This window comes from Strongylocentrotus purpuratus, unplaced genomic scaffold (genome assembly GCF_000002235.5).
Source record: "Strongylocentrotus purpuratus isolate Spur 01 unplaced genomic scaffold, Spur_5.0 spur5_scaffold_3, whole genome shotgun sequence".
NCBI classification, from domain to species: Eukaryota; Metazoa; Echinodermata; class Echinoidea; order Camarodonta; family Strongylocentrotidae; genus Strongylocentrotus; species Strongylocentrotus purpuratus.
Genome location: NW_022145609.1, coordinates 15,581,928 through 15,603,355, shown reverse-complemented (window position 1 = coordinate 15,603,355; position 21,428 = coordinate 15,581,928). Strand labels below are relative to the sequence as shown.

Sequence of the window (21,428 nt, the reverse complement as noted above, 5' to 3'; positions counted from 1 at the left end):
TACTAGCCCTCACAACCAAAGGATGACTTTGTGGTCTAATCACCTTCAGACCACTCCACACAAACTCTCCCTCAGCCCGAAGGAATCCCTCGCAACCGGCTCCAGTGAGACTTGGCCTACCTGGCTTAGCCTCAACCGCCTAAGAACTGGCTACGGTCGATGCAGAGTCCTAATGCAGAGGTGGGGTCTAGGAGACGAACAAACGGCATGTGAATGCGGCCAGGAACAGACAATGGAACACCTGCTAGTCTGCCCACTCCTGCCAGAGCCATGCACCCAAGATGACCTGGAAGTCGTTAGTTGCCGTGCCAAAGCCTGTGTGGACCACTGGACGGGACTTGTGTAGTGACTCGATAAGAAGAAGATCAACCTTTTCTGATCGATTCCACAACGTTTCTTTGACAATGCAATCGCACGACCATAACTTGTCTTTATCTTTAAAAATAACTTTTACAAAATGATTTTCCATAATTGTTAAGTCCAAAGTAGGATCTTTGTAAAACACCTCCAGGTATTGCTGATCTTATTTTGTTTGCCCATTTATCGATATGTGAGGCGTTGCCTTCCCCTGCTTCTCTATCCAGCAATCTTTCCTGTTAATCTTTTTTTTCTCCAGATTATCCTTTCTGTGTATATCTGACCAACTAATTGCATTTGCTTCTTCCCTGTTGTGCTGATGAGTGATGGAAATACTCTTGCTTTTCTAAATACTTCTTCATTTGTTATTTTTTCTGTCCATGATATATTCATAATATTTCAAGAAACAGGTCTCTGTAGCCTCTAACCTTCTTTCAAGCTCTGTTTATCGTCCAATTGTCTAATCCAATGAATTAGACCTGCATTAATTGCAAATGTCATCTCACCTGTTCAATTTTTGGTTAAATATTATATCAGAAATGTGTTAAATCTAACCCTAACATGTGTCTCATCCCCATCAATTGATCACTTCTTGTTTTCAGATGCTACACAAGTTTATTTGAGAGCTTTGAATGTATTGCACTTGTTTTGTAAACTTCAAAAGGTTCATAAAATACTGCAATATATCCAAAAGGAGCTGTACAGTACTAATAGTTGGCTAAATAAATGTGTTTGAAAGAATAAAATGGCTAATATTTGGTATCCTGGTTCTACTCAATCCTGAGATCACAAATGTATGAGGCCATTTGTCAGCAAACCTTTATGTTGCGCTACACTTTTAAAAGTTTAAAAATGCAAGTTTGGTCTAACAAAGTGCAGTTGGTGGTGAGGCGCTACATGTACATTGTTGATATACCTTTCAGATATGCTGTATTGGAGAGTCGAGTCCATTTGCTGTGGAGGTGGAGAGGAACACTGTACCCTTGGAGGTGCAGCTTTCTCTGCACATAACACAACAGCTGGATGAGTTCACCTTGCTGTCTGGTGAAGTGGGACACCCCTTTGGCACGAGTGGAACATCCTAGAAGTTTGTTGATGTGCCTGTAGAGTCTTTTCCATGCTGGGATCATTCTGCATCAAAAGAAGAAAATGCAAGAGTCATTTGTTAACTGTGTTCTGAAGACGATCTTCATTCTAATCTACCCAATATTTTTGAACAACATGAAAATAATTGTATCAATTAAGTATTGTGTAACAGGGACCTGGGCCCTTTGTCATAAAACTTGTGATCAAAACAAAATATCAATAACTGTTATAAGTTACTGAAAAAGTGGCATTTGATTGGCTGAGAGCAATCTTGTTTTCATAGAAATTTGTAGGGCCCAGGTCATTGAAAATAAACATGGCAAATATACAAAAGCCATATGGAATAACTTCATAACATATAATTTCAAATCCAAACAAAAAAACACAAGTACAGATATCACTCATGCCTGCACTGCATGACTGGTCCATTTTCTTGGCCTATGATTCAAGGAGGGAAACTTCTAATGATCATAAAACAGCTCCCTTGGCAGCGTTGGATGTTTTCTTATGTAACATTACTTGCTCATAATTGATCTAATCGGCTAGATAAGCCACATAACCTCCCAAGACTGATCACAGAAGACAGATCGACTTGTTTTGCTTGATCGCCAACAGTATAGGCCTATATATTATTGCACATGATGGAGACAAATGAAAAGATGAAAATAATTTGGGTTGGAGCACAGGTAATTAATGTCTTGATCCATTCTTTCCGTATCAAGCCAATGGGAAATGGAGAGTTCAGAAATCATCAAAGTTCTGGATAAAAGTACATTTCTTTAAAGCAGGACTGCACTACTTGTAGCTGCTCCCGCTCTCTATAGCAAACAATGCCAAAGTGGTACCTGTTGGTCCCATGGTCCCCCTTTTCTTATGTTAATTGAGAGATGATTTGACCTGTCAGTGACCATGCAGGGAGTTCTAATCCCTCCTGGCAAAACTATAGTGCAGATAGGCTTTAAATTAATGCTACCGTGTTATTTACAATGATGATTGGTTCTTATTTACCCAGGGTGGCCACATCAGTATCAATATAACCCATTAACACCTGGGTGGAGAGTGGCAAATGTGGATTAATGTCTTGTCAAAGGACATTATATAGTGCCAGGCTGGGATTCAAACCCCCACCCCTTGGATCACGAGTCAAGTAAATGAACCACTTTACAACAACAAATAGCACCTCCACTGCATCGCTCTACAAGTGGTTCTTGATGATTAAGACTGATAACACAACAGAAAAAGATGTAATTAAGCTTTATGAGCAATTCCCGTGTTAATTTGCTCACATGCCTATTCCATTCCAGACACACATTAAATATAATTGAAATTGTCTCCATGTCATCGGTTAATTTGTTTAGGCTTCCATCATTGCTCCTGTCCATTTCCTACTGATCTTTCCTCCCTTTTTCCTCCCAATTTAGCATTCTAAGTGAAGTGACCATTTCCTAAACTTGTTACCACAAAATATGCTTGATAGAGGTGTCAAGGTATAGTGGTTCATTCACTATATACATGTATATGAAGTTATCACAGTCAAACCTGCTTTAGCAACCACCTGTCTATAAAGACCACATGTATATGTTTCTGTTGAATATGGATTCTCATAGAAACTTGTACTAATCAATTTTTATTGGTCGTACAAGCCGACAGCTGCTTTTACAGTAGCTTTCAAGAAATTTCTTGCTGAGGCTAGGTACCCATTTAATACACGTGGGTTGGGAATGTCATTCTATGTCTTGCCGATTGATCAAAAGGGTTGGCCTGGGATTCAAACCCTCAACCTTTCTTTTGGAAGCCAAGAAGTTAAACCGCTAACCACAAACATATCGCATAAAGACCTTCACTGTCTTTTAAAGTTTACATGTCTAGGAAAACTGACGCCAATATGTTGACTCCAAATTTTCAATATGAATGGGGCAACTTTATTTTGCTTTGTTTTGCCAGACTACAATTAACAGCACAACAGCTCAAACTTTGATAGTGAATGGGGTCCATCTGGTTCCAAACAGCTAGTGTCAGCATTGAATAAAACGCTTGTTAGTTTAATACAACCACAATAAACAGCAGCACATCTGAAATTCACAATGTGAATGGGGTAAAAAAAGGCCAAATCTGCAACAACCAAGACATTCATTAGATTCAACAGCTCCTACAACCACAGTGAACATCAGAACACATTAACATTTCAATGTAAATGGGGTAATTCTATCAGATACCAGAAGAATGGCTTACTGTACATGTGTGTCAGCATCAACTGAAACAGTTTCAATGGGTCCTACATCTTCCGCAGTGCATCTTAAATTCTCAATGTGAATGGGGTAATTTCACCAGATGCCAACAGGTCTGTGTCGGCAGCAACCAATTAAACCAAGACAATAACAGCAGCAGCACACCTTCAAATTTGCAAAGTCACTGAGGAAAAAATTCACTTTCTTTTTTCTGATGAGTAGTTGAAATATAATATGGATAAAAGAATATGATCAAAACGTCACTTCCCAAAAAGTGACGTCTGAAAACGAAAGTATCCAGGTTTACAAAAATATTGACATTATGGGTTACAGGGATACATCCTGGAAAATCTACATGTAATGATTTAAATTACTTTACTTTGAAGGTCAGGAAGTATATTTATAGGCCACTCTCTATTTTGATCATGCAGTTAATTGAAATAACAAAGATTATAAATGCAGGACAAAGTTGATTCTGATCTAACCTAGTCCACTCATTTTCGAGCAAGACCGTGTCAATCTCTTTGCCTCATTACTAAACATAAATCATCAATTCACATAACAAATTTTTGTTGTTTACTTTGTAAAAGAATTGTAATCACTTGTTCTGAAGACAAAGGTTAACATTTCCTATTCCATAAATGTTTGGAGAAATACACATACTTTAAAGTCTGTGATTTGAACAAGACCCTATCTAAACTTATCTGATTTTTCAGAAGCCAATTTGTCTTTTGACTGTACACATCTTTTTAAAAGCATTTTTTCTATATTAATGTATAGATCTTTTTTCTATTTCTTTTTGAAAAAAACAACAGTACATAATAATAAAAATGGTGCTTATAAAGCGCTTTCCACCAAAATCTCTAAGCGCTATAACAAACAAAATACAATGATAAACAATTTTAAACAAAACAAAAAATGCAAATAAACCTACAAAATACAATACATATGAAATATACATCAACATACATCAATGTAAACACCATGATGACGTCATTCAATGGGATTACTCCAATCTGGTTGGAGAATTAAAGGAAACCAAAGATGTCCTTCTCAAGTTTCCTGATTTTATCCATGATCTACTTTGTAAAGCCCTCTCAATTTCCTTTCTTTCACCTTTATCTCCAGTACTGGTATTTTTTAGCAACTGTTACTGAACTGTTTCTCTTTTTACCATCAAGGTGAATTGATATATATGAATACATCTACCGGTAAATGCAATGCACATCCATCTCATTCACTTTACTTCTTATTTAATGTTTCCCCCTTTTATTTGCATTTTCAGTATATTCATGAACTCTCAAAACTTATATAGAATTATATAATCATATCCCCAGAAGTTTAATCGCTGCTTGCAAAACCTTTTCAAATGACGACTTCTTTCAATACAAGTTTTTAAAGGTAAATAGCAACTCTCCACATATAGACAGAGAGGGCACTCTATTAAAGCAAGGAGAACGGGAGGGGGAATACATCAGAGTTGAAAAAACAAGTGTGTCACTCACGACTGCTTAGCCATTCATTACGAGTTGCAGCACAGCAGTCGCGAGTGTGGGTTCACATTTGCTGAATCCTTCAACTGACTTCCTGTCAATACCCCAAACTGCAGTCACAAGAGTGAGACCGAGACAAACAGGGCAACACACTCAAATTTCCTGACTCAGTCCAGTCACCGACCAGAATTCTTGGTTGCGTTGTCATTGTCTCGCTACGCACAGGAAGGCCATAGTCAACAGGTGATTAGGGGTATAAAACCGAAGCACAACAACCCCTTCGCTTCATTCTCTATCTACCTGCCGACAAACAAGGATCCCTATTTTATCGATGCGTTCACTTCCATTTGTGGAAGGTCGATGACTTAAACACACTGCCTGTTCATCGATAACGTTCCAGATAAGGAACTTGGGAAGGGCAATTATCAACGCAGGCAGATGTATCGCTTGCGTTTGATCTGGACACATCTGATTCACATGCTGTCTGATAACGCCTGAGGTAAATGACTGAACGTTGAATCAAGAACTGTAATGTTGAACCTTGGTTACCATTCTGCAGACAAGTAAACTTCAGTAACTTGGATAAGACTTTATATTTTGAACATTCAACTGTGATCTGTACATGACTGAACTGATTGTCAATTTAGTACAGGAGAGCATTGCTGGCTTGATAAACTTACCCAGAGATAATGTGAAACGGAGTTGACTTTCTTTCAACAGAAAGTCCACTTCATTGTGACATTTCGCAAATTTTCTGTCTTGTGAATCGCAAAACTTTTTCAAAATGAGTGGCAAGGAATCTTTTGGTGCCCTTTGTCTTGTCATAAGTGTGCTGATTACAGTCACTCAAGCTGGAATCTTGAGTACTTCTCCAGCCAAGGTATTGGCCCAACCATCAGAGACTGTCCAGCTCCAGTGCCATTACAACATCAACCATCGACTAAGCTGCGATGGAAGCTATCTCTTCTGGTACCATGGCAACAACGTGATGGTGATGAACAATACTGCTCCCCGAAAGCCTCAATACACCGCTTCCCTTGACCAGCATTACCTTAACGATTCCATTCAGTGTACTTATACGCTGTACATCAACGACATCAGCGCCAAAGAAGCTGGGAACTACGCCTGTATTTTTATTTGGTACGAGGGGTACTACCACTATGAGCAAGTGATGTCTGAAGTCATTGTTGTGCGACGCCCAAAGCCTGAGTATCCGATCTGCAGCAAGAAGATTACAACGACCGAGGCTGGGGACAAGTCACTGGCCTTTGTCTGTCGGTCGGAGTTGACGATGAAGGAGGGTATGTTTTTGAGATGGAGGAATGGCTACCAGACTCTGGAGACAAAGACCAACGTGACTAATGGGATGATGATGGCTAAATACATAATGAATGGTAGTAAGGTCATTCAGAATGACACCCATGAGTATGTCTGTGAGGTTATGTACAATAACGTGAGTTTGGATCAATCGTGCACCATCCGAGCAACAATGGGGGTGGTGATTAATTCTTTATATCACATTAAGGATATACCGGAGGACAGCTATGCAACATTCACATGTTCCGTCAACATGAGCATACCGGGCATTGGTTTCAAACGGACATGGTATTATCATGGGACGAAGATTGACCCTCGTGATGTTCACGATCGGTTCCTGGTGGACAGTCATGCAGGGGAGCTGCATGTTAGAAACGTGACACAGATAGATGGTAGTGAACACATTCAATGCCTGGTGACATCGATTCTGGGCAACGGGACAGCTGACGCCATGATGATCATCCAGAATGACCACACTGACAATAGGCTCAATAATAAATCTGGGAATCACTACAACACCACACTCATCACAGCTCTGGTTGCAGGTGCGTTCTCACTTGTGATCCTTGTCAATGTCCTCCTATGGTTCATGAAAGGAAAAGCAAAAAAGACCAACAGAGGATTCCAAAGACATCCTCCTCCTACGGACATAGACAACAGGCCACCTGTGCATCCAGAGCTCATCCCATATGATACAGACGACGACGCTGGGAATATCTACCAGTATGCCGAAACACCTTACCAGAAATCAAAACAGTGTAGCTTGAGTGATGATTTTCCTTACCTGAATACAGGCGTCACAAAAATTACTGATAGTCAGAAACTGTGCAGTACTGAAGACATATCCCCATACACCGTCTCCACTGGCATCACAAACACTGGCATCAAGAATGATTACATCAATATGAACAAACCTCCACTGCGGTCACTTCCAAGCGAGGATACGGACGAGTACGAGTGCATGTACCAAGATACGGAAACTTGCGCCGACAGCGGCAGGGGAAGCGCCTACAGCACCTGTACCACTGAAAGCACACTCCTGAAGAGCGTGGATCCCAACCATCAATACTACCAAGCGATCCGGACAAGTGCCCCGCTGCTGGACGATGAAATGCCCATCATCGTATCTCTCGAGGATCGCGCTCCGACTCTGCCGCGAAAGGAAGGCAAGAGAGCGTCGACGAGTCAAGACTACCAGGGCTTGGATAAGAGTGAAATACAAAGCAAGGACTCGGTCTACACCAAGTTAAAGCAAAAGCAAAACAAGAAGGACGATTCTCATATTTACGAAAATATAGCATGATGGACAGGTGTAACTCTTCTTTAACTGCTAAGAGAGTACCAGTATGTGTTGAACTACATGTTAAAAACAAGGATAGTCAATGGTAAAGAAACATTGCATGCTTCCACTCCTTTATTGCTTTTGTTACATTCATATTTATTATATAAGATTCTTCGTTATTTAAATGATTGATTCAATCTAAATATGATTTAATTGTCAAGTTTATCTATAAAATGAAATACATGTATTATGAAACATGGAGAAAAGAAAAGTTTGGAGAAATGATCTTTTGTCATTGCTATGAGGTTTTTAAAAAAAATGGTTAAAAAACGAAAAATCATAATGTAGGAATGAATGTATAACTTATATTTATTAGTTTTTGGATGTCACAACCAATGTATTCCTTAGGTAAAAGGAATAGTCAATCTAACAGATTATATTCAAAATTCATTCTACTCTAAATACAAATAATTGAGCGATAGCAATCATATTTCTTGTAAATACACAAAATGGAATGTGAAACAAAATTCATTCCACAAACATTTATTTCAACGTAGAATCAATAAACTAAAAGAAAATTTGATGCTACCTTACACTTTTACAGGACAATGTTTTATTTTTTATCAATCTGTCTGAATACATGTACGATTGGAGAAAAAAGAGGAAACCAAACTGACCCCCAAAAAAATATTCAACATTTTTTTAAAAAACAAATATGAATTTTGGCATTTGAAAACTATTCAGCATAACTTATGCCAAGTCTAAAATGAGTATAACAATGATAGAACAAAATGTGATCTATGTAGTATGTGTACTGTATGTGTAGTCTGTAGTAGACATAAATCAAACTCTACATTAATACTGTCAATTGGTGCATGCAAGCAACAGATCACAAACATGTTAAAGATCATACGCGATGATACATGTGCTTTAGAGACCTTTGCGATGAGCACAAGAGCCGGGATATCGTACAAACAGGAAATTGGTAATTGGCGAAAGATCCAAATCAGCTTGAAATCGGAGCAATTGACTTAATCAGGTCCTATTTCATCTAGTTTCTCAAACATTACAGCCAAGGGTAATTACGAACAGATTTTCACATTAATAGATCTGATTATCATTTGTTTCTTTCTGAACAAATGCATCAATTCAGTTTGTATCATGGTCCAATAATAGTTGAAATTGAGACTTTTGTCAGTTTTTTGGCACCTCTGAAGCAATGTATTTTCATACACATAGGCAACATTTGTTTCTTTTTAGTATTTCTAAGAAATCTTCCATTGTTTTTTCTGCTGATCAGAATAAACCTTTTATTTGAAGAAAGGTTATTTCAGGGGCATTCCTAGGGGTGTGGTATGATGTGTAAGGACCTTAATTGGGGAGGGGGAATTATATTTTTTAGTTCCTCTCATGGTCACATTGCTTCATTTAATTTCATGATGTGAAGACAGCTGGAAACTCTTCTTTTAGAACACAAACTTTATATTTAAAGGGAATAGAGTGTTTGACTGTAGAAATGGTCTTTTTAAATCCAGAAGGGGGTTAAATCTGTAATTATATATATGAGTTAATGCCCTTCTAGCTCCAAACAGAAAAATTATCAAAATACTAAGAGGAATTTATCATGGATATTAATAACTCTCTATCTGGTGTAGATTGAATCATAGAGTGGCATATTGAGTATATTTGCCATACCCGTTGTATATGTACATGCATCAAAGTTTTAATGTGGTGGTCCATTGTTTGTCCTATTAGTTGACGAAAGCAGATAAAAGGTTAATCAAATTGAGACTCACGGCATTTAGAGTGGGAGGTATCCTCAAACTATTCACTTCATCCAACTCATAGTTAAAATAAATTACAGTGAGAAAATGTTATCCAATATGGATTAAAGAAGTATAAAGCTTTGACATTTTTTAAATGTTTCACAACTTTCAATGCATTGTTAATTAGCAATCATTTTCCAGATCAGATATATTTGACCAAACACTGTAGAATATTGACCTCTCGATCTTTATTCGTTATCAAAACTGCTGGACAATGCACTTTTGAAAGGTTTACCGGTAGTGGTTTCTTTTCACCTAAAATTGCCTTGGCAAGAACCAACGTGGCATTGGTGACATAGCTCATGATTATGAATCAACGACATCTTCAATTTCACTTTTATAACATGCTTCTTGAAGAAACCACAAAGGGAAACTCAAGATTAGATGTGTCATCGTTTAAAGAGTTTGCAAACAAATCTTGGAATTCCATTCAACACTTTCTATTAAGAAAGCATGTATAACAACTCAATGTTTAATTCTGACTTTTGTTCTTTCCAAGTAATCATGTTTTGGTAGTGTTCATGCCAACTGCATTTCAACAAAATGGTTGCTGTTAGTCCTAGTTTTGTGTGTATCTAGTTCTCTCATGAACCTTATTTCATATTTTTGTTATCAAATCCATTCTTGAATGATATTCAAATCTATCCTGAAAACATTTCTACTTATTTTGTTTATGTTGCAAAAAATGTGTCACAACAATTGACTTCAAATATCAAATCTATTTGATTATTAACATTTCCAATATTAGTTATGATACATTTGTGTTAAAGTGTTGATATTATTTGTCTTAGTAATGCAAAAATGCTGTAATTTTGTCTTTAAAAGTCAAGTCTAAAAAGATAGCAGTTGATATATGAAAATTGGTAAACATTTATTATTACTCAAGGCATTCCTTGTACATTACAACCCAAACCTGCATGTTCCCCAAGACTTATAAATCTCAGAGGCATTTTTATTTGTAGTCAAATAAGAATAAATCAATTTATTCTTATTTGTTGCTATGTCTGGTAACATCATGTAATCATTTGGGTCATCAATGTGACTATTATATGAGAATAGACTAACATTTCACAGAATTTATTTGTGAACTGGTTCATTGAGATTTTTTTAAAGAAATGCCTAAATCATCATGTCTGCTGATTATGTATATAATAACCAATATGTATGTGTGTTTAATATATATTCCATTGTGTAATTTGAAAGTATAATGATCTTTTCCACAAATCAGTACTATATGCATGTTTTTGATCAAACTGCAATTTTGATAAAAGGTAAATTTATAGGCAAGAATGAAACTTGAATAAATTTATAAAACTGAAACATAAATATGTATGATTTATTTTCCTTTACACTTGTTGTTTTCATATGATATGTCTTCCGAATATGTAGTCAAACATTATAGAAAGATGTGATTTACAATGTACAAATAATGTACAAGAGAGAATAAATAAATGAAATAATGGATGAGTGAATTGATGGGTGGATGAATGAATGAATGGTGAAAGATTGAATAATGGATGTGTGGTTAAATGACTTCATCAATACACTACTGATGAATGAAAAAATGAATGAATTAATGAGTTCGTGAATAGGTGAATAACTGACAAAACAGATGAACATATTTAAAGTCATTGAATGGTTGACAGACTGAATGAATAGTTCTGAAAATGCCCTCCCCCCCCCAAAAAAAAAAAAAAGAAAAAAAAGAAAAAAAGAGGGAGCATTGATAAAGTAAACATGACAATTCACAAATGCACCGGTCATTCTGAATACGTTGATTAGCTGTCTAAATAGCAGGTGAGGATGTTTTCTTACAAAATTTAAATATCATCTTTAATAACAGCACAGTGGAGGAAAGAATGATTGCTAGAATGTTGATAAACACCATGTGCTCAACATTACCATCAATTTTTTTCTTCTTCAAAAAACATATCTAGAATGTAATTGTGGTTTGATGACAAAGCTAACAATTTTATAACACACCACAGTTCTCAGCCTGTTGCGGCAACAGACCCAGAACACAGCCTCAGACAGACCTCCACATGCCGACCGGACAGAGGGGAAATCAGAAACTGTCAGTTCTTTTAGACAGCCAAATTTGAAGCATGTGTTGGGATAACCCTTTTCCCCCTCTTCGGGTTGCATGTTAGTGTGGTTATAAAGAAATCGAGATTCTGATAAACTGAATTCTTTGAACAGCACAATATACATAAAGTATAGTATTCATTGCCTCACACCATACACTTTAATACACGGCAAAATTGCTAATGTTTGGTAACAAGTGTGGTTTATTGGGAAATACTATTTGAATTACAAAAATGCATAGGATTTCATATCTTACTATCTTTCCAAGGTTTCCCTATATATATCTCTCACAATCTTTGCGACATGTCTCTCCTTCTCTACCTGCCCCCTCCCCCTCCCTCTCTCTCTCTCTCTCTCTTTCTCTCTCTAGTTCTCTCTCTCTTTCTCCCTCTCTCTACTAATACTTTATTTTCCCCTCTCTTCAGATTTGTAAGGATTAAACTATCACCCCCCCCCCCCACCTAATTCCATATCCAACAGTTTTTCTATGATTAATTGAACAATATCGAAATTGTCTCTATAAAATCCAAAACTCAATTACAAAAATCTTTTTCTGAGATCACTGGTGTATATAGACTTTAATTTCCATCCTAAAAAATGATTGGCAATTGTATCCAAAAATCAGATCGTATAGAAACACAGTTAAGTAGAACAGATTAAAGCTCACCATGAATAAGACAATGGATAAGATATATTTGGAAACATGAGAAACAGCCGTGAGACAAAAAGTGTTGTTCGCCAACTTTGGGGTACTTTATACAATAAAAATGAGGGAAAATGATTGTGCCTCAAGATGACATGGAGATATGGGAGACAATGTCTGATTGACATGAAATGATGATAACGTTATCTGAAGTGAAGGCCAACACATGTAAGAAGAGGTACAAGGTTTTAAAACAATGGGTCTTGTGGAATACATGCTTCATTTGTCCTACAGCAAAATAATATCTTTCAAAACCAAAATGAACATTTTCCAGCAAAATTTATAGACAGTGGGTATGTAACAAGAGAGACAGAGTACTTTTGTTATTTTTTTCTTGAATACACAAGACCAGAAAATAAAATTATTTTTCACAAATTTCATTTCAGGGAGAAATGTTTCAATAATTTTAATGATTTTGTTCCCAGCCCCTAATTAATAAGAAGAAAACCTTTAAGTTAATCTAATCAGGCATGCAAATTCAAAACTGGAGTTAAGTAGGTTCTTTTGCATAAAATAAGCGTCTCCTTTATTTGGTAAGAGAGACATACCGGTACAATTAATTGCCAAGACAGTCAAGGGAGAAACAAAATCAAGAAGGCCTGCTTAATTCATGGGATGAGATGCAAACCTTATACAAGCATCTTTATTTCCGCCTAGTACTGGAGATATACCTACAATTTCAAATCATTAGTAAGATGGTCATTTCCCAAAACAGTGTATCAATCTGGGTTTTCTGTTCTGACCAATGGTCAAGGAAGTAAAAAGAAGGTAGGCCTGCTAAATTCATGATATGTCATGCAAGCCTCATGTAAGTTTTTATGTCATTAGTAATTTTTTTTCAAGAATATAGCTTATTTGGTGAAAGAATTTTATGGCCAATGGTCAAGGGAGAAAAAATTATTTTGTTCAAGCCCCCCTGCATCCGGCTGTCTGGGAAAAGGGAGATGCTGAGATCAATTTAAGACGTATCCTGATGTTGAAAGATGCGGTGTGACCTAGATTACTTCACAGAGATGAGCAACACATGTAGGTGGCAATATGAAGAGAGTTTGTAGTACAAACTTTAAATCAGTTATGCTCACATGTTTTACGGCAAAGTTGATTTGCATGGCATGGTATACCATCCCATGTAATTCCATATATATTTCACAAGTTATTTCATGTTGCATTTCTTTTTCATTTCACACAATACTGTAAATCCAGATACTTTCAAGGCATAAATCTGACTTGAGTTGTAAAACAAATCGCAATTTCATGGCAAAAAAAACTGTCAGGAAGTGACAAATTTCAGTGTTGTGTCTGCTGAGATTCAATCATTTAACAGCATGAAAATTTTGAGAATCTGAACCGTTTGAGAAATTATTGAACATTCCTACATTTTATACAATTTATACTAAATAATTGCATTGTGAACTACACTAAGCATTTAAAAGAATTATAACTTATTCTTAATTTATGTGTGTTATTCATTTCACATACCACACCCCAAGTCACTAAAAATCATTTGATAGGTGTGGCAAATGAAGGAACTTGCAGAAGTCCATGTTCAGACAAAATGAATGTTTAAGAGATACAGAATCTGTACAATAGGTACATGATGTTCCTACAAGGTTGAAATAAAGAGAAAAAAGGGAGGTGAAGAAAAATGAACAAAGGATCTAGGGAGAAATAGCAAAGAAAGATGCCACTTTAAGATAAAGAGAAAGCCCTTTTCTCTGCTGTCTATCTTGAGGAAACATGCTGGCAAAAGGGGGTGCCCCCTCATGGCACCAAGACAAAATGTATTCTCAAATCTATATCCTTCCTGTACAAAAAGAGGTCCTAAAATCTCCATGTTCATTTGCTGATCATGTGAGAAAGGCCTGGAGATCACTGAAAGAGGAGATTGAATTGAATGAAAAGGAAGGGGCATTATGATTGAAAGAGGGTATTGAGAGAGAATAATAATCTGGCCTCTTGGTTTGTATAAATTATACAATCACATTTTATATGACAAAGTGTTAGTGTTACTGTCCTGGTTTAAAAAAAGCACATTAACAAGATGAAATGAAAAGAAAAGAAAAGAAAAGCAAAGAAATAAAATAACAAAAACACTATCCATAAAAAAAGAAAATTGCCAAAACAAATAGTTTTGGAAAATTGTTTAAATTCATTTTTTATTAATAAATGGTTGTAAAGAAAATAAAGATCTACGATGTACTAACAATAGTTATACCTAATTATATGTTTAATATTTGTTTGTTTTTGTTTGTTTGTTTTATTTATTCACCATGTAAAATAACTGTTTACAGATAATAGAATACAGTGGGTTACATTGATATATAATACATAGTAGGAACAATGCATAAACAAAAAATGTTTGAAGCGCAACGTCCCTAAGTAACATAGTTGATAATTATTAGGTAAAAATAGAACATGGCTTAAAATAAGACATTCGTTACAAAAATAAAACAAAATACAAAAATCATGCCCCTTAACATATTTGAATAACAAGCAAAAACAATGAAATACACATTACCTCTTCTTGACATATTCAGCACTATACAACATGAACCTCAAAAGTTAACGATTATATTTTAAGAGAAATGATTCCTTCATTTTCTTTTTAAATAACATAATGGTATTACAAGCTCGTATTTCAGGTGGCAAAGCGTTCCAAATGTCAGGACCTACATATCTAATTGATCTTTGGGCTAAGGCGCTCCATGGTGTAAACAAATGGAAATCGGAAGAATGTCTGGTTGGGTAGTTGTGAATGTCTCTATTTAGAGTGAAATCGTTACAAAATGATAAAGGCAGTTCTTTTTTATTAAGTCGGTACATGAACACTGCAATTTGCATATTATGAATATCAGTAACCTTCAGAGTTCTCAATTTGAAAAATAATGGGTCAGTATGATCAAAGTACCCAGAGCCACAACAAAGTCTCATGACTCTCTTTTGCAATCTAAAGATACCATCAGTATTTAATCTATTAATAGCCCATACAATGTTACAGTAAGAAATACGTGAATGAATGAAAGAATTGTAAATAATGAACAAAATACTAAGTGGAACAAAAGGCTTTAACTTGTACATAACACCAATATAACGAGACAAAACTCGAGAAAGATCACGTACGTGTTCATGCCAAGACAGGCACTCATCAATATAAATGCCTAGGAATTTGGTGTTTTTCTTTTGTTGAATGGAGATGCTATCTATCTTTAATGACACATTAGTTTCTTCAGTATGAGCACGAGTTTTAAAGTGGATGAAGTTAGTTTTACCCAAATTCAACGATAATTTATTGCATTTAAACCAGTTAGATAATTTTGGCAATTCAGTATTTAGTGTTTGAACAAGACTCTCTAGGTTGGAATTAGAGCAAAAAATATTAGCGTCATCAGCAAATAATATATATTGTAGTAAGGAAGAGACATTAGAAATATCATTAACATAAATCAAAAAAAGAAGCGGACCTAAAATAGAGCCCTGGGGCACACCATACCCAACTGATGACATGGTCGATTTGGCATTATTAAATATTGTATATTGACTTCTACAAGAAAGGTAACTACGAAACCAATTTAAAGGTATACCACGAATCCCGTAATGGTAGAGCTTGTGTAGAAGTATGTCATGATCTAGGGTATCAAATGCCTTACTTAAATCCATGAAAACCCCTATAACATGCTCGTGTTTGGCTAAGGCAGATGATACCCTATCATATAATTTAATAATAGCAAATTCTGTTGAATGAAATTTCCTGAATCCATACTGATCATTATTAAGTAAACTGTTGTCAGTCAAAAATGTATATAGTCTATCATAAACGAGTCGTTCTAATATTTTAGAAAAACATGAAAGTATTGAGATAGGCCGATAATTACTGAATGAACTAGCATCGTCCTTCTTATAGATGGGTATTACTTTCGAAATTTTCATCAATGAGGGAAAACTACCAGAGAACAATGACAGGTTGATTATGTAAACTAGGGGCTTAATTATACTTCCAATTATATTTTTTAGCAAATGTGTATTCATCTCATCTTGTCCAGTTGAATGACTGGACTTGAGTGATGCAACAATCCTCATTACCTCAACTGGATTTGTAGGGTTGAAGAAAATACTATTTACAGAAGAATAAAAAAGAGAATCACGAAAGCTATTGCTACACCCTTTGATTTTCGAAGCCTGTTCAGCACCTATGTTTGAAAAATAATTATTAAAACAATTTGCAATTTCATGTGGGTCCGTTACAGTAATACCATCATGTCTAAACACAGTTGAATGAGAAACATTCCCCCTTTTCAGAATACCATTTATTATCTTCCACTTGGAGGAAGAATCATTTGCCTGTTCAAACTGTTTGGTGTAATACATTCTTTTTGATATACGAATAATATGTGTTAGCTTATTTCTATATTGTCTATATTCCTGCTTCTTTCTATCTGTAGGGTTACAAAGGCTTTTTTTATATAACTTATTTCTTTGTTTGATAGATCTCAGAATTCCTCTGGTAATCCATGGATGTTTGGGTAAATTTCTGCGAGGTTTAATTTGGACTTTTGGTATATTTATATTCAAATAGTTTGTTAATGTTTCTAAAAACCTCTGATATGCAATATCAATTTCATTGCAATTTAAGACATCATTCCACGTTTCCGACATCAAATCAGTTTTAAACTTGCCAATATTATCCTCTGTAAATTTACGAACCTCAACCATTTTCATTTTAGTTTTAGTTTTAGTACAATTGGAAAGGAGCAAAAAAATGGGTAGGTGATCTGAAACTTCAGAATAAATGAGCCCTGCTTCAATGTTATTATCATAAACATTGGTAAATATATTATCAATTAGAGTACTAGTATTCATATCTATTCTTGTTGGTTTTGTAATAGTAGAAAACATAGCATGAACATTTAACAGTGTATTTAAATCAGCAGTAATATCGTTGTCACAGAGCAAGTCAATGTTGAAGTCCCCATGAAATATATATTTTTATTTTCTACATTTAGTTTGTGAAGGAGGTTATCGAAATCATCCAAAAAGACTTTCTTGTCATTATTTGGAGGTCTATATACGATACAGATTACATTATTTTTTCCAGGAAGACGGGAAATTGTTTCAATAGAGAGCAACTCAGCACTCCTATGATGGAAAGAGAGATCAGAGCGAAGTTTAAAAGACAAAGCATTGTTGATATAGAAAGCAACCCCTCCTCCTCTATCCTCTAATCTATCAGAGCGTATCAGGGAATAATTTGGAATGTCGTACAAAGGAGGTGAATTACTATGTAACCACGTTTCACTGATACCTACAACAGAAAAGAAACATTCCAGAGAATCCAAGAGCAGCTGTACTTTGTCGAAATTCTTTGCAAGACTGCGAGCATTCATATGCAAATAAATATGCGATTGACCTTTGTTCGGAAATTTTGTCTTGAAATCAGCTGGTAGATAATATTCACATCTAACATTTGGACATGTAATGGAACTAATATCATCCGCCATCGATAAATCCACACATCTCTGAATAACACTTATTGAGGTACAAATGTTGTTGAATAAATACAGTCAATTGAGGTACATTAAAACAGAAAAATGCTACGGGGCAACTTAATAAAATAAAAATACAAAAAATTGTTTCTGCCCAAATGTCTTGGGCATACATGTATAGAGGCATTCGAACAGAACATGAGGTATCTGCCATACCCCCAACATATTAGAGTTGAACTTATGAACATTTGAGTATAATGAAATACTATCTCTTAAATGTTATCAGTAATATATCCATGTAAAAGGATTGACTTTAAACAAAAAAGTGCATGATGGTCAGCTCCCTACCTTGAACATGCATGTATAAGTAGAGAGAAAAAAAAAATCAGCTGAGGCATTATCTCAGGCATACATGTACAAATATCTAGGATGTACACTGAACCATATCATTTAAACTCTACAGTATAAGAAAGTAAGACTGTTTTTACATTTCTCTCAAAGACATGAAAGAATCGTTTCATCAACTTGCACTATTAAGTAGCCTAATATGAGAAAGTATAACCGTTTCAACATTTCCTTCTGAAAAAAAAAAAAAAAACTCCAATGAAATCACATCATCAAAATAAACTTTTAGCTCAATGTAATATGAGAAGGTAAGACTGCTTCACAATTTCTTCAGAAGGCTGAGAGAATCACATCATCAACTTTGCATTGTTAAATAGCATAATATAATATGAGAAGGTACAACCATCTATCCACTTCTTCTGGAGAAAAAAAAAAAGACAACCCCAAAAGATTAAGAGATTAAAGAGATCACATCATCAAATTTGTAGCACAATACGATATGAAAAATCACAACTTTTCCTATACTTCAACATTTCTTCTTAGAAGACAAGGAGATTGCATCATTGAACTTGCAGCACAATATAATATGAGTAGGTAAGACTGCTTCTCATTTTCTTCAGAAATTCCTCAGAAGACTAACAAAATCTCACCATCAAATTTGCATTGTTAAATAGCATAATATAATATGAGAAAGTATAACTGTTTATCCATTTCTTCTGGAAAAAAAAAAAAAGATAGGAGATTAAAGAGATCACATCACTTGTAGGATAATACGATATGAGAAGTCAAAACTGTTTCTCTAATCTCTATTTCAACATTTCCTCTGAAAAAATAAAGAGATCATATCATTACAAAAAACAAATTTATGGTACTGTATAATACAAGAAGGTAAGACTGTTTCTTAATTTCTTCAGAATACCAAAATAATCACAGCATCAACTTTGCATTATTATTAGTAGCATATGAGAAAGTAAAACTATTTTTTATCCATAACTTCTGGAAAAAACAAAAAAAATTAAGAGATTAAAGAGATCATATTTACAGACCTGTGACACAATATGACATGAGAAAACAAAACTGTTTCTCTTTCTCTCTTGAAAAGATTAAGAGATCACAACATCAACCTTTGAAGTCATTATAGTGTACTGTATAGCGTACGAGCGATATGATATGAAAAAGTAATGCTATTACAGTTTCTCCACTCTGTCATGAAGATAAAGAAACAAAAAAAATCACACCAGATCACATCATCAATCTTTTGCATTAGTTATGGTATACAATAGCAAAATACAATGTGATAAATTAACTGCTTCTCCATTTCCTTTGGTAAAATATTTAACAACTATGTCAAATCAACTCACATCATCAAACTTTGTAGTAGTTACAGGATATGGAAGCAAAGATATGAGAAAGTTTATAGATTGAGAGATCACACTACTAATCACACCATCAAATTTTCAGTAGATAGGTGGCACATTAAACAAAATATTTAAAGAGTATGAAAGTCAGTAGTACCTCATTGACTGGTGATAGACATTACTAGTCCTTGTAATCAATCCACTTGGATGTGCCTTTTTCCTTTGACTGTAAACAGACTTCCGTACCTCTAACGAAGATTTTCGTCGAAAGTCCTTGTTCTTTGCGCATCTTGTAGGCTTCTGTGGCTAGGAGAGCTCGACGAATCTTCAAGGAAGGCGGGAGATCCGTTCTAACTGTAAGCCGCGATTGGGGTTGGGGTTGGGCCAAACACTCAATATTTAAAGAGAACTTTCGAGATAATACAATTTACTGTACCAAAAATTATTATTAGAGATAACAAGTAAAATGTCAAAGTGAGAAGGGGGTAATGCTTGCAAAATCACTGAATTCAAATTTAGTACACACCAATGCCACTGCACAATGAGTGTCAACATTTCAGATGTTTTTGCAATGATCCAAATACAGGAAGTTGTTTGGTTACACGGGAAGGAACAGTAGCTGCGTTCGAAAAAGGATATTTACTCCCCTATCTCATTCTGTCATCAATGGTACGTAGGTCAATAACCCATACTCATAAAGGATAATGAACTGCATATTTCCTGTATTTTAGATGCGTTCAACTTACTTTCTATGTCTGTTGATAATTATTTGTTCTGTTTTTACTAAAAGTAAAAAGGCTCTGAGTACTTGTATGGCGTACAATTATTCTGAGGAAGGAAATTTTCCTTTAATATTTCTCCTACAATTAAATACCCCAGTATGTACCTGTACATGTTGTCAATGCTGCTACAATTCTTTATTTCTTATTAGATGGGCCCGTTGATGTGATAATTCACAGTTCACACCCCTTTGCTGTTTGGGATATTCTTAAAATGACCCCTATGACAATTGCGAAGCTGTACTTTGCCTATGATCCCAACATGACAAATATGTCCTAAAATAATTTGTCAAAATAATAAATTGCTATACATTGCACTTCCCATTCTGATAAATTCATCGTTCTTTATCTTAAATAAATCCAATCTAATCCAATCCGATCCTGAATATTATAGAGGCACTGCCATACTTAGAACCACTGTTTACATATACAATTCATGATTCACCAATTACACAAAGAGGAAAAATCAAAACAATATAATTGCATTACGCCTATTATGCTGCTAATGGGTAACTATCGAGATTCTTCGTAACCGCTGTAGTGACTAAATTTGTCACTGTGATGTCGAAATCCAGACAGGAACTCAATTTCGTACTTACACTACAGAGACTAGTTAGTGGGACTTCCCGACTAGACTATTGAGCCAAAATCTGGCAAAAAGTTACGAGAGGACTTGTCAACATACTTGTTACAGCCTCCATGCATTGATCGGGAATGCTCCATTGTGACATGAACAGACTAGGCGCATTTATACTGTCAAATACCTCATTTTGAAAAGTCGCAATGTTTCGCGCAGCCGTTTACACTTGTGCGGAAACATCACGGACTGAAAAGCTCAGTGATGTTTTGGCGTGTTTCAGTTGGTAATGCGCATGCGCGGCACTCCGATGCAAACACTTTCCTCTTTCTATCTTTCCTTGTTATTCTTTGTTTTTCCTTCTATCACCTTCTCTTATGGTATTCTTTATCACTTCCTTCTATCACTTTCTCTTTCTGTGTTTCCTTATGTTATTCTTTATTTCTTCCTTTTATCACCTTCTCTTATGTTATTCTTTGTTTTTTAATCATTCTATCACTTTCTCTTTCTGT

At 35.4% G+C, this 21,428-nt stretch overlaps 1 protein-coding gene across 1 annotated transcript in view; it reads right to left on the bottom strand.

Moving 5' to 3' along the window:
• Positions 1-1,487, bottom strand: part of LOC100894098 — a 49,797-nt gene extending 48,310 nt beyond the window's left edge. The window contains exon 1 of the mRNA XM_030996144.1: positions 1,274-1,487. Coding sequence (XP_030852004.1) covers positions 1,274-1,487 — 214 coding nt within the window. The remainder of the gene's footprint in view (positions 1-1,273) is intronic.
• Positions 1,488-21,428: the final 19,941 nt, after the last annotated feature.